Genomic DNA, 27,945 nt, shown 5'->3' on the forward strand with positions numbered 1-27,945 from the left:
CGTGTCCGAGCCATAGAGTAAGACTGAGTAAATAACGTGATGAATAATTATGATAAGTAAGTAGCAAACTATAGCTTGGCCTTTTTTTTTTTTTGATTGACATTTTTATTAGGCAAAAGAATGTAAAACAACACAGTTACATTTATAATGCTTTTGTCTAAAAGGTCCGGCCAAAAAAGTCCTTGCGGACTTGTTTCCGTTGGGGTCCTTGAGTTAATTTCATAGACATATATAGTAGCAACCAAACAGTTCAAATATCAACATGAAAATACATGCTGTACACAGCTGTAATTGTGGCACACAATTTTCTCAAAAATTCCAACCATCTTTAAATTGATGTTTACTATGTTTAAAGTAAGCTATATATATATATATATATATATATATATATATATATATATATATATATATATATATATATATATATATATATATATATATATGGGACATTCTGTAATGAGTACTTTTACTTTTGGTACTTAAAAGTACATTTTGATGCCAATACTTTTGTACTTTTACTCAAGTGGATTTTAAATTCCGGACTTTTACTTGTAACAGAGTGTTTCTACGTTGCAGTATTGATACTTTTACTTAAGTAAAAAAATGTAGTACTTTTTCCACCACTGTTTATCAAACCCAACATTTGTTGTTGTTTGCCACAACGACTGGCTTTCCATAGCAGGGTTGCCAGATCTGCTTATTATAATTTCCCTGCAAGATTTTATTTGAAAATAGCCGATCTACAAGCTCACAACGCGTCGCATCGCGACGCGTTGTGAGCTTGTAGATCTGCTATTTTCAAATAGCTGATGTAAAGTATTCATGTGGCCCATAGTCGCTTCTTTTGGGCTGGTTTTCCTAGACCTGGTTGCTTGTTTCTCTCACAGAATCTGGCAACACTGATCCATAGTGGGGTTATAGCGACACGTAGCGTTCAAAGGGAGTCAGTGCAGCCAGAGTCGTCCGAAACCGAAACAAACTTTTTGCATTGGGACACAGGCAGTGTTGCCAGGTCTGCTTAATTATAAGCGGCTTTGGGCTTATTTTTTGGTTGAGTTGCTTGAAAAGCCCACTTGTAGAGTGGGCTTGTCCCTAGTAAAGTGTATAGTTGCTTACAGTGATGTAAAGTAACTAAGTACATTTACTCAAGTACTGTACTACGTACAATTTTGAGGTATTTTTTTTTACTTTACTGGAGTATTTCCAATTTTCAATACTTGTACTTCTATATCTCAGAGGCAAATATTGTACTTTTACTCCACTACAATTATGTGAAAACTTGAGTTACTAGTTACTTTGTAGATTTTTATTATTATTACAAAACATGCATTAACCACATTCATTGGCTATTTGAAAATAGCAGATCTACAAGGTCTACCTACTATTTTCAAAAGATTTTTTATACATTTTAGACAATAATATGATAACTTCTGATTCCGCAAAATGAGTTCTTACTTTTGGTACTTTAAGTACATTTTGATGCCAATACGTGTGTACTTTTACTCAAGTAAATGTTGAAATCCGGATCCTTTTAAAGTGAAACATTTGAGTACTTGTTCCACCACTGGCCCCCATACAAGATTGTAGTTAAAATCTTCAAGACTTGTTTTGTGAAAATAGCCCCTAGGCCTAAATAGCCTAATAATAGTCACTTCTTTTGGGCTCGTTTTCATAGATCTGGTTCTCCTTACTCATTCCTCCCACAACCTGGCAACACCGACAGAAGGGAAGCAGCAGCAGCAGCAACACACAGTGCAGAACAGGGAACGGTCAGTAAAACCAACCGTTGGGGTATTTGTTTCTGTTTTTAGTCCATTTCAATGCAATATCTCTGCAAAAAGGTATGTAATTGGTCAGAGTTTCATGACAACGCGTAGAATAATCGGTCGTAAACTGACATAAAAGCACTTACAAGGTGGGTATGACTATGTGACAGTGTGCAGGGCCAACGCTCGAGCTGTCTTCTTTGTAACCACAGCTGTAACCACAGTGTAGTTTGTATTTATCAACTGCGTCACATGTATGTTTAAACATGTCCAATAGAGAGAGGTGTGTCAAAGTGTGAAAAGTCACACATTTTGGTTGATGGAATAACGAATGAATAACTTTTTGTGTTTTGATGTCAGTGAGTCCTCAGACACGGAAGTGACACTCCATTCAACCATGATGGACGCGGAGGCGGAAAGGTAATAGAACACAACATACAACTCTTTGATATCAGTGTAAAGTAACTAAGTACATTTACTTAAGTACTGTACTTAAGTACAATTTTGAGGTATTTGTACTTTATTTGAGTATTTCCAATTTCCAATACTTTTACTTCTACTCCACTACATCTCAGAGGTAAATATTGCACTTTTACTCCACTACATATACTTGAAAACTTTAGTTACTAGTTACTTTTCAGATATAAACTATGATATAATGAAACATACATTAACCACTTTAGCCCTATTTTATACCTAGGCTATTTGAAAATAGCCGATCTACTGTGAGCTTGTAGATCGGCTATTTTCAAATATTTAGTACTTTTACTTTTGGTACTTTAAGTACATTTTGATGCCAATACTTTTGTACTTTTACTCAAGTATTTTTTTAATTCCGGACTTTTACTTGTAACAGAGTATTTTTATATTGCAGTATTGGTACTTTTACTTAAGTAAAGAATTTGAGTACTTTTTCCACCACTGGATATCTCCACTGGTGTAAAGTAACTTAAGTGTGTGTACTCAAGTACTGTCCTTAAAAGTACAATTTTTAGGTATTATAAGCGACTTTGGGCTTGTTTTTGTTGGAGTTCCTTGTAGTGGGTTTGTTCCTAAAGTGTTGTTGCTTACAGTGGTGTAAAGTAACCAAGTACATTTACTTTAAGTACAATTTTGAGGTATTTTTTTTTCACTTGACTGGAGTATTTTCAATTGTCAGTACTTTTACTTGCACTCCAATACACCTCAGAGGCAAATATTGTACTTTTTCTTGAAATTATTAATTATTTGAAAACTTTAGTTACTTACTAAACACACACTTCAGCCCTATTTAAATTTCGGCCATTTGAAAATAGCAGATCTACAAGCTATTGTGAGCTTGTGGATCTGCTATTTAAAAAAAGGTTTTTATGCATTTTGAAAACTAAAGTTGCCAAATAATTGTAGTGGAGTACAAGTACAGTACTTGAGTAAATGTACTTAGTTACTTTTAGTTACTTTCCACTACTGATCAGCAGCTTGGAGATCAGATCATTGTCTGCAAGCGACGCCGTCATACATAGATTAACTTCATCTTGCACCAAATACAAATGGAACCAAATGGACCCTAAGGGTCCATTTGGTTCCATTTGTACACTGTCAGAGTTACAGACCTGTAAGGGTCCATTTGGTTCAATTTAGAACCCCCTCAAAGAACCCTGGACCCCACTTTGAGAACCACTAACCTCGTTTCTTTTTTAATTCCCACACTGGTATCGGATCGATACCCGATATCGACCGATGCGCAGGTTATGGGTATCGAAATGGGTATGGGGAAGGACAACATGGTATGGGTACATCTCTCTATTTGCCACGGTGACAGTACGTTGGGTGTGTGTCCACTTACAGGGTCGAGAGACCACCGTCCAGCTACGGGTCCATGAAGAGCGATGAAGAGCTGGTGGTAGAATTCACTGAGAACGACGAGTTGGAACTTCCTGGTATAACCAGCCAAGGCAGCCAGGCCATCACTGGGTCAGTTACACTATGATGATTATTATTAGTATGATTTAAATACAGTCACTGAGTCAGTTACACTATGATTATTATTATTATTATTATTATTATTATTATTATTATGATTTAAATACAGTCACTGAGTCAGTTACACTATGATCATTATTATGATTTAAATACAGTCACAGGGTCAGTTACACTATGATTATTATTACTGTATTATGATTTAAATACAGGTACTTCTACATCACAGGGTCAGTTACACTATGATTATTAATATTATTATGATGATTTAAATACAGGTACTTCTACATCACAGGGTCAGTTACACTGTGATTATTAATATTATTATGATGATTTAAGTACAGGTACTTCTACATCACAGGGTCAGTTAATACACTATGACTATTATATGATCTAAATACAGTACAACCCACGGCAAACATAAGTCCTAATTATTACCATACCACATTAACCCTTGTATTTTGAGCAAATGTTCAACATTTTTATGGATGGCAAAACAAGCGGATCTATGCGACACGTTGTGAGCTTGTATGTATATCTGCTATTTCTTACCGTCGTACTTTGAAGGATACAGGGTGTAAAGTGGGTAAAATACTTTCTCGTCATAGCTATAGATTGTCCTATAATGGCCCTGTCCCTAGATTGTGAATGACATTCCCAGCACATCAATCAATTGCATTTACTCATAACCTAGTTATTAATCAGTGTTTGTCCAGATAGAATTAATACTGCTCAAACGGCATAATCATCACATGTTCTTTAAAAAGATAAACGCAACACCAAGAAACTACAAGATGCTTAATACTGAATGATCACACGCTCAAACTGATTCATTTTAAATGTAAAATAAAACATTGTCTTTTTTTTGGTTGTGTCTTCCAGGGTGAAGTTGAACTGCGTTGACTATCCGGAGACCATCTTCACTCAGACTACGCAGCAGACCAAAGCTCCAGGAGCCACTGTCTTTGATACCAGGTAAAGAACGTGGTCATGGGGGGCGCTCAGTCGGGCGTCGCAGTGGTAAAGTGCCTGCCCACCACCGCAGGGATTGTGGGTTGGAATCCACCGCGGACCGCGGTGCATCCGGCTTTGTCGATCGTCTTTGTGAACACAATTGGCCCGTGTTCGGGGGAGGGTGATATTTGTCACTGCATGTACCTGTCAGCAGGGGAGTGTTGGGCGGGAGGAGTAGGACGGAAGCTCTACGTCCTCCTGGTGGGGGATCCTCACTGGCTGGTCAATAGTCAGTAGGATACGACGGCAGTGACAACTCTCAAATGTGTGGGGAGGAATAACTACTAAATTGGGGAGAAAAAGGGGTGAAAAGAAAGAGCATAGTCACGCACACACAAGCAAAAATGTCTTGTGTCACTGTGGTCAGATATGGTTAGATATAAATACTCCATTCTCACAATTTCAGTAAAAAATGTCATGTTCCACAATATTATCATCCAAAATGTAGAGATTTGTGACAATATAAAGTGCCTTAAAAATATTATTAAATATATTATTAAAAAGAAAAAATTACACTATCGCCGTTGAGTGGCTCAATTGAGTTGTTTTCATTTACCCTAGCTTCTCTATTTTGAGCACACATTCTGCAAAATAAAGTTTAATATATTTATGTGACAGTCTTGCTTGCGGATCTACAAGCACATAACGCAGCGCGTCGATTATCTGTTGCTCTCCTACTTCACTGAATGTTGGAGCGTTGTCTCAACAAGCCAGGCTGTGTCATTTTACTCCTGCTTTTGTTTTAGCACTGAGTGGAGGTGATCGGGTTGCACTCGCAGCGTGCATGTGTACTGTGTTGTTTTAACAAGTTGCATTCTTGATCAAAACTGCTGTTGCGTACTAGCAACATATTACGGGGGGGGACCAGCCTGTGGTTATGCAAAAAATAGGCAACCTCTTAGGTCGACCGCAGGGGAGGAATTTCATGAAGATAATGGCTGCTTTTGCCCCTCGTGCCCTTCAAAAAATCCTATACCCTAAGAGGCCACAGTGGCCTTGATGCCCCGTCCACACTGCCCCAGTGTGCCACCTGATTTCACCGTTTTCTCCTTTGCCTCTTTACTGTCAATATGTTTTTTAGACACCATTGTCTTGTTGAGAATTTGAATTCTGAAAAGCTGTATTTATGTCATGGCCTTTGCAGCCCCGGCATTTGGCCTTTGAGCCCTTTAAAAACACCGGCCTTGCCCCTAGAAATGATGAAATTCCAGGCCTGGTCGACCGTATAAGATAGGTCACGAATGTCGACGTAACACTGCAACCTGAGCCCATCCATGCCTGAGCCTTGCTACCTCCGGAACAAAAAAAACACACATAACCTGAGATTCACAGCAGTGCAGCGCTTCACAGCCACTGAAGAATCCAAACTGGGATAAAAACGAATGTATGTGTTTAAGTAGGGTCAACCTTTTCAAACTTTGAACAGTCTGCTTGAAGGTCAAAATTCCATTTGTCCCCAGAGCGAGTCACCACTTGTTGCTGAAATTGGGTTGGGGTCCATAAACATTGTGACGAGTTTGGACCCATTAAGACCTGAGGCCGATTCTACAAATGCCTTCTAAATCGGTAGTTCTCAAACTTTTTCGTGACCCCACAAATTGATGATGTATTTGGCCGCGGACACCCGTCTGAAAAGCTTTTGTGCCAGGGACCCCCTAGAAGAGAAGATTTGTGTAAAAGCTTTTCTAGAAATTATTCAAAGATTTTTCATTTCAAACTCATTCCAGAGTTTTCCAAAAATAGCAGATCTACAAGCTCGCAGCGCGGCACGAAGTGACGCGCTGTGAGCTTGTAGATCTGCTATTTTTGAATAGCCAAGGCTACAATCCAAATCTAAATCATACCCCCCCCCACCCCCCCCTCCAGGTACTTTGATGACTTGGAGGAAGTGGAGGAACTGGACGAGCCCGAGGAGCTGGAAGACTATCCCGTAGCGGACTCTCCGGAACCCCCACCTCCGGTGGAACCGGAGGGACCCGAGGTGGAAGAGGAGGAGTCCAGCCAGCCGGGGAGGCTGCACCCGGAGCAGTGCATGCCCTACATATTCAAGGTGAATGAAGGGGTCCCCCCCAACAACACACACACACACACGCACCGCTCCGCTCCGACGGCTGTGTTGTGTTGGAAAGTGGTCTGTGGACGAAAATCTGTTGTAGTATACTAGGGAGAGTGGTTCTCAAAGTTTTCAGGTCGTGACAAAATACTCATATTTGAACTGCGGACCCCCCACAATAATCATTATTTGGACTGGGGACCTCCCACCCTGACAAATACTTAGAATTGTAGGCGTTGAGGCATTACTTTTAGTTTGACTCAGTTCCACAGATACATTTTGTGAAAATAGCTGATCTACAAGCTCGCAACTCTTTTTCTTTTCTTATGTTATGTGACAATTTGGCCAATGCTTGACCAGTTTTTATAGTATAGTTTCTTGGTTACTTTTGATGCAGTATTGCTCTTGTTTTTCAAAAGGTCTTAAAAGTCCTTAATTTGTCCCAAAATCATGTGGGTCCCGCATGTTGAGAACCACTGTCCTAGATGGCTGCAGTGAAAGTATTGCAGAAAGCGCCTCCTGGGCACGTTGAGCTAGTTGGGCAGGTTTGCCCCCCCCCCCCAAAATAGCTTCAAGCTCACAACGTGTTGCAATGCCACATGTTGAGCTTGTAGATCGGCTGTTTTTCAACGGCTTTGTCACGTCATGAATAGGGTTGAGATCCGGAACCAGAGAAACCGGATCCAACACTAAGGAACTGGAATGGGTTCCATCACATTTGAAACCGTTTCCGGAACCAGTTTATCCACACTGTCAGAGCTGGTATGTAGACTTCATGTCTGCTACACAATTACAATACCTGTGGTTCTAAAACTTTCATTTCGAGGACCACCATGACTCTTGAGTGTAAACAACAAATAAAACCGGATCACATTTGTACACTTATTGACAGTTATTCTATTGTACACTCGTGGTCCTGAGTAGTATTTTCGTTCAAATAAAGTGAACTTTGAACCTCAGAGGTACAGACCTGTAAGGGTCCCTTTGGATGCGTTAAGGAATCAGACCGTTAACACATCCACCGCCAAGGGCTAATCTCATAATGTACTCACCAGTGCCAAGGTTTTATTGTTGTTTTTTGTTTTTTTCAGGTCGCCATAGGCCCCGTTAAAATCCTTTAGATTGCCCGATCCACTGTTTGTAAACAACGGGCACATGTCCTGGTGTCTACTCGTCGAGACCGCGTGTCAAACGGAGCCGCCATGTTTGAGTTCTGATCGTTTATGTTAACATGGGAAATGCGAGGATGAAAAACTACATGTCCTGTACAGGTTTTACAGGGCTTTTTGTGTACGACTTAGAATGAAGGCAGACGGGAAACAAAAAACGTGATCGCACTTCCGGTCGATTTCGGGTGGTGTTACACTGAAAATGGTCCCCCTGGAAAATTGAAAAAAAAAAAAATTGAAAAAAAGGAAAAAGCACCACAGCCCGTAGGCTACGGGATCGGCGCTTAACCGTTGGATTTAACGGCCCGTAGAACTACGGGCCCGGCGGTCAATGTGTTAAGAGGGAATCATTAACCCATTAAGACCCATATGAAAAAACGTATGTTACTACTGTGGTTCTCAAACTTTTTCATGTCAAGGACCCCCAAAGTTATGTGTATTTGGCCGCGGACCCCCATCTCAAAATACTTTGTTCCAGGGACCCCCAGAAGCAAAGATTTGAGTTACAAATGTTCGCTTGAAAAAAATATATATTCAAAGATTTGCACACATTTTCACGATTTTTCAAAAACAGCAGATCTACAAGCTCGTAGCTTGTATATCTGCTATTTTTGAACAGCCAAAGTGTAAAATAATGCTTTTTTAGCTCAAATAAAAAAATGACACAGATGCTTATTGACTGCCAGAGTTTTTTCAAAAAGTCTGTAGCCTCTGCCAGGGTTTTGAACGATTTTGGTACCTTTTCGCATAGCCACAGAATATTTTTCTCCAGTATGATTGATCCCAGATAATTTCTAATCACAGATGAGATTCAGGTGTGGTTTCACAAATGTCAACGAAGTCATTATGACCTTGTTGTCATGTGTTGTTTGATGTTTGAAAATAGCTCAAAACCAGTAGTTTCAAACCAAAAAACAATGTGAATTGTTTGTCCGTTTGAATTTTAACATTGAAGTGGATGGAGCAGCAAATCTTTGGAAATTGTTATCTCCTTATTCGTTTGGAATATCGAAAGAGTGTCAATACTAAATAATTAGAGAATCTTTTTAGAATTTCTTTTTTTTTTTTTTTTCCAGGACGTTTTTAAACGTCTTTGGCAGGCAATAGCTGAATGCCCAAAGACGTTTATAAACGTCTTTGGCAGTTAATCAGTTAATGGGTTAAACTGGGCTATCAGACTACAGGAGTTTTTAAATCTTAAGCGATTCAGAAATCCGGCTCCATCACACACACCATAGGATAATCTTATGAGATTATCTCTTATACGATGATCTTAACCCATTCATTCCGGGAATGCATCCGTCTCATTTTTTATTTCTTTAGCTATTCAAAAATTGCAGACATGCGCTGTGAGCTTGTATGTCTGCAATAGCTTGATCTGCTATTTTTTTAAAAATCTTGAACATTTGTGCAAATCTTTGAATATACATATTTTGGAACAAAACATTTTGATATGGGGGTCTGCGACCAAATACATATCATTTTGGGTGGTCCTTGGCATGGAAAAGTTGGAGCACTGCACCACTGATATAGCAACATACTGTTAGGATTTAGAAAACGTTTTTAGATATGTATTTGGCCGTGGACCCCCATCTCAAAATGTTTTGTTCCAGGGACCCCCCGAAGCAAAGATTTGAGTTACAAATGTAACTTTTGAGAACCACTGACATTTCTAGAATCGGCCTCAGGTCTTAATGGGTTAAGTATAAATCTGCCTTATGATGCATACCGTACAAGATAAAGAGCTCTGAGTGGTTGGAAGACTAGAAAAGTGTTAAATATAGAACATTTACCATTTTGCCTCCAGTTAATATGAACCTTTTCCAGTTCATGACTTCTCTCTCTCTCTCTGTCTCTCTCTACGTGTGTGTATGTGTGTCATTGTCTCTCGCCCTGCAGACCATGCAGACGGTGTTGGCAGATCTGACTCCTTATCAGTTTGAAGTGTTCAAGAGTCACACCTGCAGCGGCATCAAAGGCACCTCCACCAACGAGACGGCCGACGTGCTCGACGTGGTCGACTACATGATCCAAGTCAGAGGTCAGAATACACACTCATGGATTAACCCCTTCAGTCACGGGACGCATTCTGTGTAATTTTAAGATTTCTTTGGCTATTCAAAAAATAGCAGATCTACAAGCTCATAGCGCAGCACCGAGTGCCGCGCTATGAGCTTGTAGATCTGCTATTTTTTGAAAAAACGTGAACATTTGTGCAAATCTTTGAATATATATATTTTTTAAAGCAAACATTTGTAACTCTAATCTTTGCTTCTGGGGGATTCTACAAAATGTCTTCTAAATCCTAACAGTTTTTTAAAATAACTTATGTTGCTATAATGAGTGGTTCTTTTTTTTTTTTATGTCGAGGACCCCAAAAATGATATGTATTTGGCTGCGGACCCCCATCTCAAAATATGTTGTTCCAGGGATCCCCTAAAAGCAAAGATTTGAGTTAAAAATGTTCGCTTCAAAAAATTTATATATTCAAAGATTTGCACACATTTTCACGATAAAAAAATAATAATAAAAAAGCAGATATACAAGCTCATAGCGTGGCACTCGGTTCCACGCTATGAACTTGTATATATGCTATTTTTGAATAGCCAAAGACATTTTAAAATGACACAGATGCGTTCCCTTCCCGGTCTTAATGGGTAAATAAGTTCTCAGTCACCATGACTGATTTCAGCCATTTGGATTCTACAGAAGTATTTTATGGAATCATTATGGAATCATGTCATAGCCAATCTACAAGCTCTGCGATGCGTTGTGAGCTTGTAGATTGAGCTATTTTCAGTTATTAGTTATTGTAAGATGAAACTGAAAGAGTGATATAAGTGTTCAAATTAGTAATAGAATAGATTATATTGTGTTTGAATTGGTCAAACTAGCTATGGCACGCATGTTCAGGAGCATCTTCCATAAAACCCTAATGGTCTCGGGATATCTCACAAAAGCAAAGGTTAAAGCCTTAATATGCAATTCCTTCAACTGGAATGTAGAAAGTAGGTTTAGAAAAAAAATCTGAGCAAAACATCATAATTCCACACATTGTGCTAATTGTTAAGGAAACACTCAAGTTTCACAAATCACAGACTGCGGGACCTTGGCCTAACAAAGGGTTTCAGTCATGGACAGGTTTCAGACCTGGAACGCATTTGTGTCACTTTAGATTTCTTTGGCTATTCAAAAATAGCAGATATACAAGCTCATAGCGCGGCACCGAGTGCCGCACTATGAGCTTGTAGATCTGCAATATTTTTTTATTGTTTTTTTATTTTTTTCAAAAAACTGTTGTATGTCCCATTATGTTGTGTCACAAACTCACAACGTGATCTGAGCTTGTAGACAGACAGCACTTTTGGATATCGATTGATTGATTGATTGATTGATTAATGATTGATTGATCTGTTGTTGTCATTTCAGGGCATGAGGAAGCCGTGGCTAAAGCCCTGGACATTTTGGAATACATGAAGATGGACAAGCTGGCCGAGGAACTGCAAAACAAATGCATCAAATGTAAGTAAACCAGCACAGAACAGCCACTCGGCTAAATAACTAAATTACATTGTCCAACAACATTTTTGGAGTAAAAAAATAATAATAAAAAATTGAGAACACCTCCACAGCGGTGCTAATTTTGACAGCAAATTTAGATTTTGTTTGTCTTTTCTTTTGTCACCTGAAATATTTTAGTGGACTAAATATCAGAAGATTTTAGTCGACTAAATCTACAGTTGGTTTAGTGATGGCGTCGTAATACCTGATTTATACAGTACTTGGCTGCATGCCGAAAATAGCATATCTACTGCGACGCATTGTGAGCTTGTAGATCGGCTATTTTCGGGCCGCGACATGCGTGCACAACCAAACATAAGATTACCGTACTTCTCTTAGTTCTACTGGATCTCTTTTCCACTATTCCCTCCCTAACATTTTAGTCTAGTTTTTATTTGTTGATTGTCAGTACATTTTGTCATAGTTTTAGTCATCATAGCTTAGTTTTGATTTAGCTTTTGTCAGTGAAAAAAGGTAGTTGACGAACATTTTTCGTCATCGTTTTAGTCGACGAAATTAACACTGCTCCACAATGGATGTGACAGTGAATGCTTCCTCATTGTCTATCTTGTATCTTCCAACCCCCGCCAGCCCACGCCCGCACCAGACTAAGGAAGGACTTGAAGTACCGGTACTACGTCATCAACGAGGGCGTGCCCCAGGCCGGCAAGCAGGAGCTCCTGAACAACATCTACGTCGAGGCCCAGCTCTCCACTCAGGTTACTATAGCTTTTACTAGAACTACTTAAAACCCTCTTCTTCTTCTTCCATCATCACACGTCCAACTCAACTGTGTTGTGCAGCCACGCCCTCGTCTCTGGGCCCACTGGGAAGAGGCTCTCCTCTGAAGGTGGTCTTTACAGGGGACAGGTGGTGATTATGTGTTGTGAAGGTGGTCTGTATAGTAGACAGACCCCACTTCTTCATAGACGTTTTGAAGCATATTTTTAAGCCCTCTGTTTCTAGTAAAACAGGCCTGAGTTACGACAACTGCACTTGGACCGTTTTTTCCCCCCAGTCTACTCTATAGCATATCTCTGCCATAAATAGCTCGTAATAAATCTCGGAATGCCGATTTTATCCAATCAGGAGAGAGGACTGATAGAGGATACAGGATAAGCCAGTAAAATTGGAAGTGATGACACAAATGAACAGACAATTGGAACTTGAACGCATTAAAATTGAAGCTAAATGGGTTGTTTTCCCCCCGAGACTTAGACTTCAACACTTGTTTTCTGTTTATAAAAAAATCTGGCGAGACAGGAAAACCCATCTTCCATCAGAAAAGAAAGAAAATTTTGATTTTATTTTGCTGTAATCCAGGGGTCTTCAATGTTTTTCAGGCCAAGGACCCCTTAGCGGAGAGAGAGAGAGAGAGATGTAGCAGCGACCCCCACTATACTGTATATTGTGTAAAATTGTGTTGCACATTACATTTTTTTTATAGATTTCATAGATCGCTTCATATACTTATACTTGTTTGGCAGCTCTATCATCAGTGTTGCGTAAATTAATGTTGTTTAGTTTGTTTACACATCATCTTTTAATATGTTGGATTCATGTTGATGTGTATTTTCAGACATAATAACCACTTAAACTCATTTAGAACACATCTGTCTCACTTTTTCATTTGAGCTAAAAAGCATTATTTTACACTTTGGCTATTCAAAAATAGCAGATCTACAAGCTCGTAGCGCGGCACCGAGTGCCGTGCTACGAGCTTGTAGATCTGCTATTTTTGAAAAATCAAGAACATTTGTGCAAATCTTTGAATATATATATATTTTTTAAAGCGAACATTTGTAACTCAGATCTTTGCTTCTGGGGGGTCCCTGCTGGAACAACATATTTTGAGATGGGGGTCCGCGGCCAAATACATATCATTTTGGGGGTCCTTGACATGAACAAGTTTGAGAACCACTGATATGTTTCTATATCAGTGGTTCTCAAACTTTTTTCATGTCAAGGACCCCCAAAATGATATGTATTTGGCCGCGTCTTTTTCCCAAAAAAGGATTTACAAGACATTTGTAGAATCAGCCTCAGGTCTTAATGGGTTAAACCGTAGTATACTTGACCGTAGCACTCTGTACATGGTCTGCTCTTTTTTCCCCCCCTACACCAAACCTCTTTGCCGAAATTGCCGAAAATAGCCGAGCTTGTAGGTCTGCTATTTTCGGCTAAGGACCCCTTGGTCCTTGGCCTGAAACAAACTATTTTCGGCTAATGTTCCCCTCAGAATAGGGATGCTAGGGTTGAAGTTCACTCACCCCCCCCCCTGTAGTAACTCATGAGGTCCCCCTAGGGGGTCCCGGACCCCCTGTTGAAGACCCCCTGCTTTTTAATCCATGTATTAACCATAATAAACCCTGATCTCCACTGCAGGGCCACGGCGCCATCGACCCCTGGCACGAGTTCCGGCCCTACCCGTCCCAGCCCCCTCCCCCGCTGCCCCCCCCGGACACCTTCGTCACGGTCAACAACCTGTTCCGCATGAAGAACAAGACGGGCCAGCTGGTGCGCGTGGTGACCACCACCGGGCTGCCGGGGAGCGGCAAGACCACGCTGGCAGAGAAGTTCTGTCTGGACTGGTCGGAGGAGAAGGCCAACAGGGTATGTTATATGTTTCATGTCTGAGTTACTGGGTAGATATTACTTTTCTTTTTTAGATTCTTACCATTTCAGCAAAGTAATTCAGAAACTAACAGTAGCAATAATGACGGAATAATAAAAACATTTCCATACATAATTTTTAAAAAAAAAACAAGCTCTGTATCCTCCTGAATGGCGGTATTAACCCATTAAGACCCGGGAACGCATCTGTGTGTAATTTTTTTATTTCTTTGGGCTATTCAAAAATAGCAGCTTGTAGATCTGCTATTTTTGGGGAAAAAAACTTGAAAATTGGTGCAAATCTTTGAATATATATATATATATATATATATATATATATATATATATACACACACACACACACACATATACATTTTTAACTGCAATCTTTGCTTCTGGGGGGTCCCTGGAACAAAATATTTTGAGATGGGGGTCCTTGATGAAAAAAGTTTGAGAGCCACTGATATTATAGCAACATAAGTTTAAAAAAAAAAACTGTTAGGATTTAGAAGACATTTGTAGAATCCCCCAGAAGCAAAGATTTGAGTTACAAATGTTGGCTTTAAAAATATATATATTCAAAGATTTGCACACATTTTCATGATATTAACTCATTGGCCGCCATTATCGCATTAATGCGATCTAATAAATAGCGCGCCTGGCCGCCAGGATCGCATTAATGCGATCTAATAAATAGCGCGCCTGGCCGCCATTATCGCATTAATGCGATCTAATAAATAGCGCGCCTGGCCGCCAGGATCGCATTAATGCGATCTATGGTCTTTATTGATCTTTATGCTCTGATCACGCTATTCTGTTATGAATCAGGCTAAGTTTCAGGTTCCACTTACTTCAACCACCACTGCATCCGGTTTCATTGCTTGGGTTCCGTTTTCGGTTTTACATTTCCCCCCCCAGTCATTTTCGACCATAATAGGGAAACAAACGGCTTTTCACACGCTATAAAAACCGATCGGAGACCTCCCCTCCTATAATCTATGGTCTGGGTGACGAACAGTCATCCCCGTTGTGTATGACATCGTAATTTTCGCCGATCACAGAATCTGAGACATTTCACTTCCGGTTCATGTGTTTGACTGTGTGAGTGGGTGTGGGGGGGGGGCCGAGTGTGATCGAGAGGCGATCAAGCTGGTATGTGCTGCTCTCTAGTGGTGGAACGATCAAAACGATTCAACTGTCCAGCTAGACTTTCTATATGTGAATTAAATAACAAAATAACGAAACAAAAAAACACGAAAATCGCTGGCAAGGGCTGCTATGAACGAGGTTTTAACTCTGGCAGTCAATGAGTTAAAAAAAAAAAAAAAAAAAAAAAAAAGATCTACAAGCTCATAGCTTGAGCTTGTAGATCTGTTATTTTTGAATAGCCAAAGACATCTTAAAATGACACTGATGCCTTCCGGTCCTAATGGGTTAAAAGAACAAGACGGCATGGCTAAGCATGGCTGTCCATTCATTTCAATGAAATATTGGTGTTCAAGGTTGTGCTTTATTGTTACATCTTCTGTACAGGTACACAAGAGTAAAACGTATTCTTGTGTACAGGTACATATAACGTATTATTACAACAAAGAGAGGGCAAAGAGCAAAAAAAAAAGATTTGGTATTTATTATATACACTAACTGCATTTTTTTCAGTAGCTGCCACATTACTTTATGTAAACAACTTCACAGTATCTTCTATATACAGCAGTTTAGCTGTATAGCATAATGAATGGTAGCTCTGAAACAGGTATTGATGATTCAAGCCGTCACACCTGGCCTGAGTTAAACTATAATAACTGGACCCGGAGCTGGGTGTGGCTACGCACCTGCTGTGCATTGAGAAAGTTGATGAGTAACCCGGAACGCTCGCCCCAAAAACACAGTCGCCCCCCATTTTTTCCGTGGGCCGCTCGCCCCCCCCCCAGCGGTTCTTGTATTTGTTTTACTGAGGTTAAAGGGATAGTTCACCCACTTTTTTTCTATCTATTAGTCACCCCATGGAGACTTGAATTCATGGATATTTTTTAGGTTTTGTCTCTTTGTCATTCCTAAGACAATCGTCTGATGACCAGCAGCGGTTCCGGTAGGAGACACAAAGAGTCTCCTTTGTGTCTCCTACCGGAAACATTAGCCGGTAGGAGACTGTAATCAAATTATTGTCTCAGTAATGCGACAAAAACGAAACCATCTCCATTAATTCAAGGCTTCATGTGGTGTGTAATTGATAGAAAATAGGGTCAATCCCTTTAAGGTTAGGAATAAGTTTTGGGCTAGGCATAGTTTTACTGAGGTTAATTTTAGGAATAAAGTTAGTTTTAGGCATAGTTTTACTGAAGTTACGTTTCAGGAATACCTGGTAGCGACCGTTCCGAGGGGCAAACTGGATTAGACCCAGGGCGAGCCGGATTAGACCCGGGGCGAGCGTTCTTGTATTCAGTCGATGCACAAGCAGGATAAATCAGTCGCCTCCACAAACGTTCAGGGAGAGTCACTGTCTGGTCAGAAGGTAACATCTGCTCCCCGTGTAAACGTTCTTTTGTAGAGCTACAGGATCTTAGATATAGTACCACAGCATGGCAAGCAGTGTTAATTTTGACAGCAAATTTTAAATTAGGTTTCGAATAAAATATTCCTTTGTTATATTTAGTCAAATGTCTTACTATCAGTATAGTTTTAGTCGACTAAATCTACAGTTGATATAGTCTACAAAATGTTATTTTGGTGTGCCGTGATGGCATCCTAAGGCCTGATTTATACTTGGCTGTTGATGAAATTGTCCATAATTTAGTCATAATCTTAGCCTAGTTTTAATTTAGCTTTCGTCAGTGAAAAAAGGGTCGATGAACAGTTTTTCCGTCTGATGTCAAGCAGCATGTGATTCTGTATGGCTACTTGTAAAGTAAAACAAAAACTTTGTGATCTTGAAATCTTGTCTGTCCTGCAACTGAGCCTGTTCAGTGTCATTGACAAAACATGTGTCTTTCCTCTCCCCCCCCCCCCCCCCCCTCATAGGATTTCCTGTTTTTCATCCCACTGTCGTTCAAGCTACTGTGGCGGCTACGCGAGAAACCGGAGATGTCCTTTTTATATGCTCTGACGTACGACCTGAAAATGTGCAAGAACCTGGACTGCCTGATGGAGCCCGACTGTAAATTTATCATCATAATGGACGGCTTCGACATGTGGCTGCAGGACATTGACTGGAATGTACGTGTATTTGCACACACACACACACACACACACACACACACACACACACACACACACACACACACACACACACACACACACACACACACACACACACTTGCAAGCTCCCAATGTTTTTTTATGCTTTTGAAATAAATAAGGACTGGTTTTGGACATACGACAGCAATGATATACAGTATATGAATATGTGTGCAGCCGTCATAGGTGATGTAAGTCATATCTTTTGGTTAAAAAAAATTTCATTCAACAAATGTCATTCATTTCATTCATATACAGTGTTTGCTCAGTAACAGGGGTCTCCTCGGCAGGTCCAGGGCTTTAGTAAACAGTGGATTCATGTGGTTCATACTTTTTTTTATAATAATCATCTCTCTCTTCCCTGAGTCCAGGACACAGTCATGAGGAGACCCCTGTTACCGCCCCAAAAAACATGGCACTAATCGCTATCACAATATAGAGCTATTTAACACTTATTTTTTTAACAGTATCACCTTCAATTTATCCCCTGAGCAAGCAGGTAGGCTCCATTAGCTCAATGGTAAAATGGCCTTGTAGATGGGCTGTTTTTGCAGAATGTTCTCTAGGATTGGTCTGCTATATATTCCACAGCTTGTAGATCAGCTATTTTCAGCCCCAACGTTCGCTGCGGTCGCTAGGAACGTTGGGGTTCATATTTGTAGTTAATAATTTGGATAATAACAATCGTCTCTCTTTTTATCCCCGTGTCCAGGACAGTCGACAGGTCACCAACATCAACGCGGCGGCTCCTATGGACGCCATCGTGGTGAACCTGCTCAGAGGGACTCTGCTGCCCCACGCTCGCATCTGGATCCTGGGGAGAAGAGCCGCTCTCACAGCGCTACCACCCAAGCTCATAGACCTGGAGACGGAGATCCAGGGATTCACGTATGTGTGTGTCTTGTTGTCAACATAAACGAGCCGTGCACGCGCCACATCCCATACGAGTCCATGATTAGACCAGTGCTTCTCAAAGGGGGCTCCAGTGGGGTCCCCAGCTAAATTGATTGACCCAGTAGTTGGGAAGCAAATGGACTCTTACGGGTCTGTAATTCCGACAATGGAGAAAATGGTGTGCACTGTCGGGAGTTAAATTATCACTGACGATTTTACTATTGTGAGCTTGTAGATCGGTTATTTTCGAATAACCCGAGTACAAAATAGGGTTAAAGTGGTTAACCCATTGAGACCTGGAACGCATCTGTGTCACTTTAAGATTTATTTGGCTATTGAAAAATAGCAGATATACAAGCTCATAGCCTTGAGCCGTGCTATGAGCTTGTAGATCTGCTATTTTTGAAAAATCTTGAAAAAAGAAAATATTTTTTTTTTTCAAAAAAACTGTTAGGATTTAGAAAACATTTTAAAGAATCGCCTCAGGCCTTAATTGGTTAAACTGACTTGAACTAATTTTGCTGGGGAGCCCTCTCAAGGACCCCTAGGGGCTCCCCGGTACCCCACTTTGAGAACCGCTGGTCAATACAGTTGAGTTGAATTCAGTTGAGTTGATGTGATATTTCTCCGTGTTGAATTCTCAGTTGGATAGGCTCTATGCACAGCAGCCAAATTGGTAAGAAATTGGGCCTCTTCCTTACTTCCTTCACGGGTCTTACCAATTATAATTTAAAGTGGGGTCCAGGAGTTTTGGGGGTCCTTGAAATTAAAACGTTTGAGAACCACTGTGCTACACTAAATAGAACGGAGCCTCAATTAGTATAATTGATAAAACCTGTGAAGGAAGTAGGGAAGAAGCCCAATTTCTTTCCAATATGGATGTTGTGCATATTAATGTGTTTTTTGTCCGTGTTTAATTCAGTTGAATGAATATCATTTTTCTTTGTTTAATTCGGGTCAATCTATATGATTTTTCTCTGTTTAATTCAGTTGAATCAATGTGATTTTTCCGTGTCGAATTCTGTTGAATCGATATGATTTTTCTCTGTGTTGAATCGATGTGATCTTTTCTCCGTTCCCACACAGTATCGGCGACAGTGACAAGTACCTGTTCCAGCACTTTAAAAAAGACGTGGAGGTGCAAGGCCAGGTCCTCGACCATTACAAGCGCTGTACGTCCCTCGTGAGGTTCTGTCGGCTTCCCTTCGTCTCCTGGATGGTTTACACTCTAATGGACTCTCGCTTCAAGTACCTGCACTATGGCAAGTTCGCCCCCAAGCTGTCGGAGTTCGTCGCCAACTTCATGATCTATCAGACCAACTGCAACCTGGAATACTACCACGGGCAAGCGTCCAACCAAATAGTAAAGTAACATATTTTTTTATAACATTACTGTGGTTCTCAAACTGTTTTTATTATTTAAAGGGTCCCCAGTTTGATATGCGGACACTGATCCCCATTAGATACAATCAGTGGTGGAAAGTAACTAAGTACATTTACTTAAATACTGTACTTAAGTACAATTTTGAGGTATTTGTACTTTACTTGAGTATTTCCAATTTCCAATACTTTTACTTCTACTCCACTACATCTCGGAGGCAAATATTGTACTTTTACTCCACTACAATTATTTGAAAACTTTAGTTACTTTTCAGATATAAATTATTATTTTATGAAACATACACCGACTACTTTAGCCCTATTTTATACCAAGGCTATTTGAAAATAGCAGATCAGATGCGACGCGTTGTGAGCTTGTAGATCTGCTATTTTCAAATATTTTAGTACTTTTACTTTTGGTATTTTAAGTACATTTTGATGCCAATACTTCTGTACTTTTACTCAAGTAAGTTTTTAATTCTGGACTTTTACTTGTAACAGAGTATTTTTATATTGCAGTATTGGTACTTTTACCTAAGTAAAGAATTTGAGTACTTTTTCCACCACTGGATACAATACAATCTCTGGGAGCGCAATATACACTACAAAAATCCTAACTCTTGGGAGTGTACAAATGGGGTCCCATTTATACACGCTCAGAGTTACAGACCTGTAAGGGTCCATTTGGTCCCATTTGTACGCTCTCAAGAGTCACAGACCCTTAACTCCTCAGTGACCCCTGGGGGTCCCTGGACCCCAGTTTGAGAACCACTGTCTGCATTACAAAGCCTGGTTTGGCGACTTGTGATAATATGCAAGGGATAATCAATTGGGAACAGGTCTTAATGAGGAATGATAAACCCCCGACAGGGTTATCGCGTCGGTAGCCTCGATCTCCAGGCTTTTATTGTTTAGTTTTGCTAAAAAATAAAAGCCTGGCCCAGCGCGTCGGTGTACTCGGTATGAGGAAGTGTTTCATTTCCCAACCAACCAGAGTGCAGTGGACGTCGCTCGTAATGTTGTGTTAACGGGGCGGGGGTTGACGGACAGATCGGTGAACCAATGGGATCAGGCGCAATCTCTCGCCGGCTCTATACACCCGCCCCTCTATACACGAAATCAGGAGCGTTGGGGCAGCCTATCGTGTCGGGGTCTAATCACCCTGAAAGGGTGTGTTTCTCAATAATGACCCACTCACTCCCCATTGATTATCCCGCTTATTACACGGCTACTTAACAAAGAAATGTATAAATTGTAGGCCTGACCTCTATTAGTCGACTAATTAGTCGAGGGGTGTCTGAGTCGACTCTCTCTTTTTAATAAAATTATTCGACTGAGAGATTGGCCTAGTTTTTTATATTAATTAACTAATAGTTTGCAAAAAATAGATATACATCATGATTTATTGGGAGAAACCAATAGTATATGTTAAATCAGACACTAAGCACCCCTACAGCCCAAATGGAATGTTCCTCTATTGCATGATTTGACTGAGAGATTGGCAGTCGAATCAGTCTGATTCGACTGCCAATCTCTCTGTCAAATCATGCAAAAAATTAAAAGAAAAAAAATAATATATATATATATATATATATATATATATATATTTTTTTTTTTGGGTGTTGCATTAGTCGACTGCCAGTCCGACTATTGGCAATTAGTCGCCAATTAGATTCGACTATACAAATCCTCAGTCGGGGACAGGCCTAATAAATTGTCCCAAAAGTAACAACAAAACGAAGCCTTTCATTGCTTACTGCAATCAAAGTAGTCCATTCATTTATGCACTGCGGTCTAATCGATAGGGAAAAAAGTCATTTTGGGGGTGAACTATCCCTTTTTAAGACACGTCTCCTTTTGGTCTCAGGAATGGAGAGAGGAGGACCGTGTGTTCCTGAAGAAGATGGGCAAGTTTGCCCTGAAGCTGCACGAGAAGAACGCCTGGCTGTTCTCGGAGGAGGAGATCAGGGAAGCCGGGCTGGACGTGAAGCTGGTGACCACATACTGTGGCCTCTGCACGGTGGTCAGCGAGGAGGCACGCCAGGGACGCAAGAAGTACTGCTTCGTGCACCTCATCGTTCAGGTAAAGATGCCGTGGCGTTATGGTCCCCTTTTTTTTGTGGAAAGGACCCCCAAATGGATGTGTATTTGCACGCAGACCCCCCATCTGAGAAGGGTTTGTGCCAGGGACCCCCAGAAGAGAAGATTTGTGTAAAAAGAAAATCCAAAATGTTCTTGCTCAATCCAAACAAGTTCGAGCTTGTAGATCTGCTATTTTTGAATAGCCAACGTATAAATGGATAAAGTGGTTAAAATGATTGTGATGCTATATATTAACTACTTTTGCTGGGGACCCCCTGAAACCCCTCCAAGGACCCCTGGGGGTCCCTGGACCCCACTTTGAGAACCAATGCCGTAACCACTTGAACAGCATCCGAATGCTGGGGAAAATGCGCGTAGAAATTTGCCGATCTACAAGCTCATAACGCGTGTCGACTGTATTAACATATTATATTAAGTCAGCCAGTGCCAGCATTTTTGAGAATTTTTAATAACCTTTCAAGAGCCACAGAATATTTTTTCCCTGGACGATCGACACAGAGTGTCGCAAAAGATGGAGAAATGCGTCTGCTTCCATTGGGGGGGGGGGGGGGAAGCGTGTCACCGCGACCCTCTGTTCTTTAGTTATTGGCTGTTGAATATAGCTTGTTCTCGCCCAAAAAAATCACATTGTGATCACATTATTTCCGCGTCTGCTGTTCTCCAGAAGTCATAGGATCATTCATAGGTTGGCAAACAGCACCATCTAGCGTAAACACTTTGGCTTTGGAACAAATGGATGTGTTACACGTCAATGGCACTGAATGAGTTGTTAACATACTCTATCATACAGATTAGTCAACATGATATTCTATTTACAACTTTTTGCTATTTTCTTCGTTGACCGGGGTCCCCCAGGGCCGAAAAAACAGCCAACTGCAACCTCACAAAGTTTACCCCAGAATTTGGACGCTTGGGTTTCAAGGGGTTAAAATGAGAAGTTGGAGTTGAAGAATTGTGACATCACGAGTGGAGGAAGTTGCTAGTTGTACATAGAGCATTGAATGTTCCTGGTATGATATTGTCCTATAAATGTACATGCAATGCTCTGGAAGCCTTTTCTACCGTTCACTGTGAAACTACCTTTATGTTGATGATATAAGTTTCCTTGTGTTTTTTACACGGAGCTTCTTCCATTCATGCCATCACAAGGCCGGGTTGGATTTAGCTGTTCAAAACACTGATCTCCAAAATGTTTGCGTGGATTATAGCTCATTTTTTATAAATATAGACAGTATTACAATTGGTCAGACTAGCAGCAGAATACATGTTCAGAAGCATCTTCCATAAAGCCATACTGGTCTCCGATATTTCATAAAGGCAAAGGTTATAAAGCCTCAATTTCAAATGTCATTAACTGGTTGGCTGTATGTAGAACAGTAAGAACATTGGTTTAACCCATTAAGACCTGAAACGCATCTGTGTGTCATTTTTAGATTTCTTTGGGCTATTAAAAAAATAGCAGATATACAAGCTCGTAGCTATGAACTTGTATATCTGCTATTTTTGGCAAATCTTTTAATATATATATATATATATATATATATATATATATATATATATATATATATATATATATATATATATATATATATATATATATATATATATATATGTATTTTTTTTTTTTACTCAAATCTTTGCTTCTGGGGGGTCCCTGGAACAAAATATTTTGAGATGGGGGTCCGCGGCCAAATACATATCATTTGGGTGGTCGTTGACATGAAAAAAGTTTGAGAACCACTGATATTATAGCAACTAGTTTTTTCAAAAAACGGTTTGGATTTAGAAGACATTTGTAGAATCCCCAGAAGCAAAGATTTGAGTTAAAATGTTTGCTTTAAAAAAAAAATGTATTCAAAGATTTGCACACATTTTCAAGAAACATAGCAGATATACAAGCTCGTAGCGCGGCAGTCGGTGCCACGCTATGAGCTTGTAGATCTGCCATTTTTGAATAGCCCAAAGAAATCTAAAATGACACGGATGCTTCCCCGGTCTAAATGGGTTGAAATGATAATACCTAAACATAACTTCACATGTTGTGCTAGTTACATAGGAAAGCACTAGTGTAGGGGACTCTCTCCACTCTGTTTCACAAACCACAGATTGAGACCTAACGATTAGCTTTTTTTTTTTGGAAAAACATGTTCAGAACCCAAGATATGATGATTTGAAGATTTGCTGCTCCATTCACTCTTTGTTTAACTTCTTACTGAAAAAGGCTGTATCTCGGCTCCTAAGCACTTTTTTTTTTACAATTAATTTTGGTTGTGGCACTCGGAGCCAAAATTCCATAAATAAGCATGGCACTGGAAGAGTTGAGAGGTCCATTTGGTTCCATTTGTACACTCTCAGAGTTATAAGGGTCCTTGAAATTTCCCTTGTTTAAAGTGATCCGTTGCGGTTGTCTTTTAAAGGAGTACATGGCGGCCCTGTGGATATTCCTGACCTTCTGGCTGGAGGGGAAGAACCTGCTGGCGCACCACCTGAAGCCCCAGCCCAAGTTTCTGGCCTCCAAGGACCAGGGCAAGTCGGTGCTGCCGCTGATCGAGAGCGCCGTCACCAAGATCATCGGCCAGCCGCCGGGCCGCTTCGACATGCTGCTGCGGCACCTCTGCGGCATCTCCTACCCCAAGCACATCAGCCTGCTGACGGGGCGCTTCTGCCGCGACGGCAGCCCCATCATGAAGGGCCAGGACGACGCCTTCAAGATGATGGAGCAGAAGAGCCTGAGCCACCCGGAGAGGGGGTCGCTGTTCAGGCTGTGCATGAGCGAAATGACCGAGAAGGAATACTGAGACCGGAGGAGACGCTGTGCCGGGAGGAGCGGAGACTGTGGGCCCCATCTTGTGCGCCGCCTTACCCCCTTATGCCTAAACTTATTTGGCATTTTGTACTATTTTGAAAAACATTTTAAAAATGGTCAAAATAGTGTCTACATCGACTCGTTGGGAGCTTGTAAAATTGGCTATTTTCACTATTTTGAAATGTTTTCAAAAAGTAAAAAATGCGTAATAGGTTCAGGCATATGGGGTAAGGCGCAGCGCAAGATAGGGCCCTTGTGCCATCTGGTGTTCCGCCATAGGACTCTTTTGGTACAATAGGCTCTATGCACGGCAGCCATATTGGCATGAAACTGGGCCACTTCTTGGCTGTTACAATGATCCTATGTGATTAAAGTTACAGGGAAGTAAGGAGGCGGCCCAATTTCATACCAATATGGCTGTTGTGCATAGAGCCTATTAAAAGGGGGTGTAAAGGTGTGTTCACGTGTAAAGCCAATGCAAAGACGCAAATTGACGTGAGTTTGCACCGGGCGAGCGCAAAGACACGAAAACGTATCCTTGTCTTCGCTCAAGTTGAAATATTCGCAATCACAACAGCCAATCAGTGTGCCTTTTTTTTCTTTTAGATTTCTTTTACACACCAATAATAGGAAACAAAGTCTTATGCACACCTGCTCAGCTCAGAGACGGGTGCGTAGGCAGGGATCAGACGTATAGAATGAAATAAAATGACCCGCACACGGTGTACACTTACAGGGACAACTTTTCGGACGACAGACCACCTTCTGGCATCTGAAGACCGAAACGTCTGTTGTCTATTGATCGAAACGTTGCTTAAATAAAGTTGTCCCTATTGTGCAGGTTATTTAATTTTACACACCAATAATGAAACTGCAACTCACCGGAGACGTATACTATAGGCATATCGCTCCTCAGCTGGCATGGAGCACCTGCAGTTCGTGTCCAACCGGAGCTATCCCGTCATCGAACCTCTAACCAAACGCCTCACCAAACTCTTTTGGGCTTTGTGCCGAGTCTGGGACCCAAGTGGACCCTTACAGGTCCATTTGGTTCCATTTGTACACTCCCGGAGTTTCATTTAAAACTGGTCATTTAACGCTGGAGGAGTCCCTGTGCACGTTTTCTGTTTTGTTTTACGTGCCTGCACGTAAAACGACACATTCTTGTATGTCAGTGTCGTGCGAAAATAGCCAATCTAAGCTCACAAGGTGTCGCAATCGCAACGCATTGTGAGCTTGGCACGAGCTTGACGAGCGTCGTGCGTGAATGTGCGTGAATTTACACGCACATGGATATGCGCCTGTACTGACGTCGTAATACATGGTACCAACTGATGTGTGCTGCACTGGTTGCCTATAATGACGGGCCCAAATTGAGACGGCAGGTTGAAAGTGTTAAAAAGTTAAAGCTCTATATTGTGATATTAATCATTGCTATAGAGTATTTGTTCAGTAACGGGGGTCTCCCGTCTCAACAGAGAATACATTTTCAACAGTTTCCTATTCAACAGTTTCACGTGTTCATCTTTGAATATGTATGTGTTTTCTCACGTGGTTGGATGAAATGTGTATCCTGACCTGAAAATGTACACATTTATTTTGTTTACTTAAGTGCTGGAGAAGAGATACAGGGACACCCCTGTTACTGATTAAACACATGATTATTACATTTAAAATGTATTGTAACACAAACATATCACTTAACACTGTCTTAAGTTGGCAACAGTTCACCTGGTCACCGTTTCATGTGGGCCCACCCAAACCGTTTCATGTGGGCTCACTCAAACCAAAAACCCCAGATAATGCCTTAGAGACCTGTATGGGTTTGGTTCCATGTGTTACGATCTATTGGAGTAGCGTCACCGCCATCTGCTGGTAGAACAGTATTATTACCGGCTCCAATACCTGACCTGTCTCTGATGTACCAGGTCGGTTCTCTAATATTTGGGACCAATCGGATCTCCGAACACATTTCCCCGGTCCGTTAGGGTTGGGGTCTGTAATATTTGGACTCGTGAAAACCGTTGTGCACCGTGATTTGGTCTTCAAATGTTGCAATTTTGACTGCTGGGTAAAACTATTATATCAGATAACTTGTGATGAGCGTTCATTATTTTCATTTTTTTTATACTTTACTATATTGCCTTGTTTTGCTTTTATTATCCCAAATGAATCGATAGTGATTGACAGTTTCTTAAATTATGACAATTGTTGGTGTGTGCTGGCGTTTAGGGCTGTAACATTATCTTAAATAGAACTTTTCAGTCTGTAGATGCCTTGCTATGATTCTGATCTAATGTGAAATATCATAGCTTTATCAAACATTCCACAACACCTGTCTTGCAGCTGAGGAGGAAAAAAACCTGTTTGCCCTTTCAAAGCTAATTCCAATGCTACTGATAATGTACACTAAACTGCGCTGTGCCTTGCAGGGGCGAGATGAAGCCATTTCATTCATTTATAATGGAACCCATCACCACTACCTTAAGGGATTTTTAAACATAAGAAGAAGATATTCTATTGAACGTGTAGTATGTGATCAGGCCATTACAGTGTGTGAACATAAAGGATGACACAAATGTTGGCATAAACTGAGACAAAGGGACACTAACAGATGCGAGTCGGTGGCATTGCCTTACAATGCAGGTCTTGCTGTCTACTGTCATCCTCATCTCCCCTCTTCTCCTTAAAGTTGTTTTATGCTGTGTATAAGAAATACAATTTGGAGTTTTCTGACGTTCCTAAACTTCAAGTTTAATGTGATATCAAGTTTACAGGTGTAAAATAATTGGTTCTTTTAAGTAAAACAAAAAATGCAATTGAAAAGGCCTGTAGTCGATTGCTTGGGTTAACTGTTAGGAGATACATAATGCAATGCCACATACAATATATAGTTGCTGTTGGGCAGAAACGTCTTAGCTCCATATTCTAACTTTTTGTTTTTTCGTAAATGAACTCCCTACTTGATCATACTATAGCGTCACACAAAAGTAGTTGGCACCGCGTTTTGAGCTTGTGGATCTGCTACTTTTGCTGGAAAGTAACAGTTTTGGACATATGAGGTTTCCCCAATGGTACCAAATATTCCATTCGTACTCAAGTTATTAATTATCACTGACAATTTTACAGCGTAGATTGGTTTTCCCAGAGAAAGCAAATTGTATCAAATTGGAGTCTGTGGCCTAATTAATATAATAGTCCTGGGTCCTTTAACGGATAGAGGTGTCGGGTGGAAACCCTGTATGTCCCAAACATTACTTTTTAAAAATATATTTTTTTAAATAGTGAAAATATCCACTCTGCAAGCACGCAACGTGTCACAATGCGATGTGTTGTGTGCTTATGAAAAAGCATAACAAGTTGAAATGTGTTGGCGATGCAACGTTTCTGCCT

General features: G+C 40.7%; 2 protein-coding genes across 2 annotated transcripts in view; one reads left to right on the plus strand and one right to left on the minus strand.

Annotated features, from left to right (window-relative positions):
- LOC308086080 (uncharacterized protein) overlaps positions 1 to 27,945 on the minus strand; it is a 499,718-nt gene that overhangs the window by 162,740 nt on the left and 309,033 nt on the right. The window lies entirely within an intron of this gene.
- nlrc3l (NLR family, CARD domain containing 3-like) lies at positions 1,717 to 27,820 on the plus strand. Its single transcript, XM_080428705.1, has 14 exons — positions 1,717 to 1,769; positions 2,127 to 2,186; positions 3,594 to 3,719; positions 4,608 to 4,700; positions 6,606 to 6,789; positions 9,861 to 10,002; positions 11,391 to 11,483; positions 12,114 to 12,241; positions 13,908 to 14,135; positions 17,154 to 17,348; positions 18,082 to 18,257; positions 19,350 to 19,626; positions 21,511 to 21,726; positions 24,164 to 27,820. Exons 2-14 carry the CDS (start codon positions 2,164 to 2,166, stop codon positions 24,542 to 24,544), a joined length of 2,262 nt encoding a protein of 753 aa, XP_080284831.1. The 5' UTR covers positions 1,717 to 1,769; positions 2,127 to 2,163; the 3' UTR covers positions 24,545 to 27,820.

Source organism: Gymnoscopelus braueri, assembly GCF_963280865.1.
Source record: "Gymnoscopelus braueri genome assembly, chromosome: 5".
NCBI lineage: Eukaryota > Metazoa > Chordata > Actinopteri > Myctophiformes > Myctophidae > Gymnoscopelus > Gymnoscopelus braueri.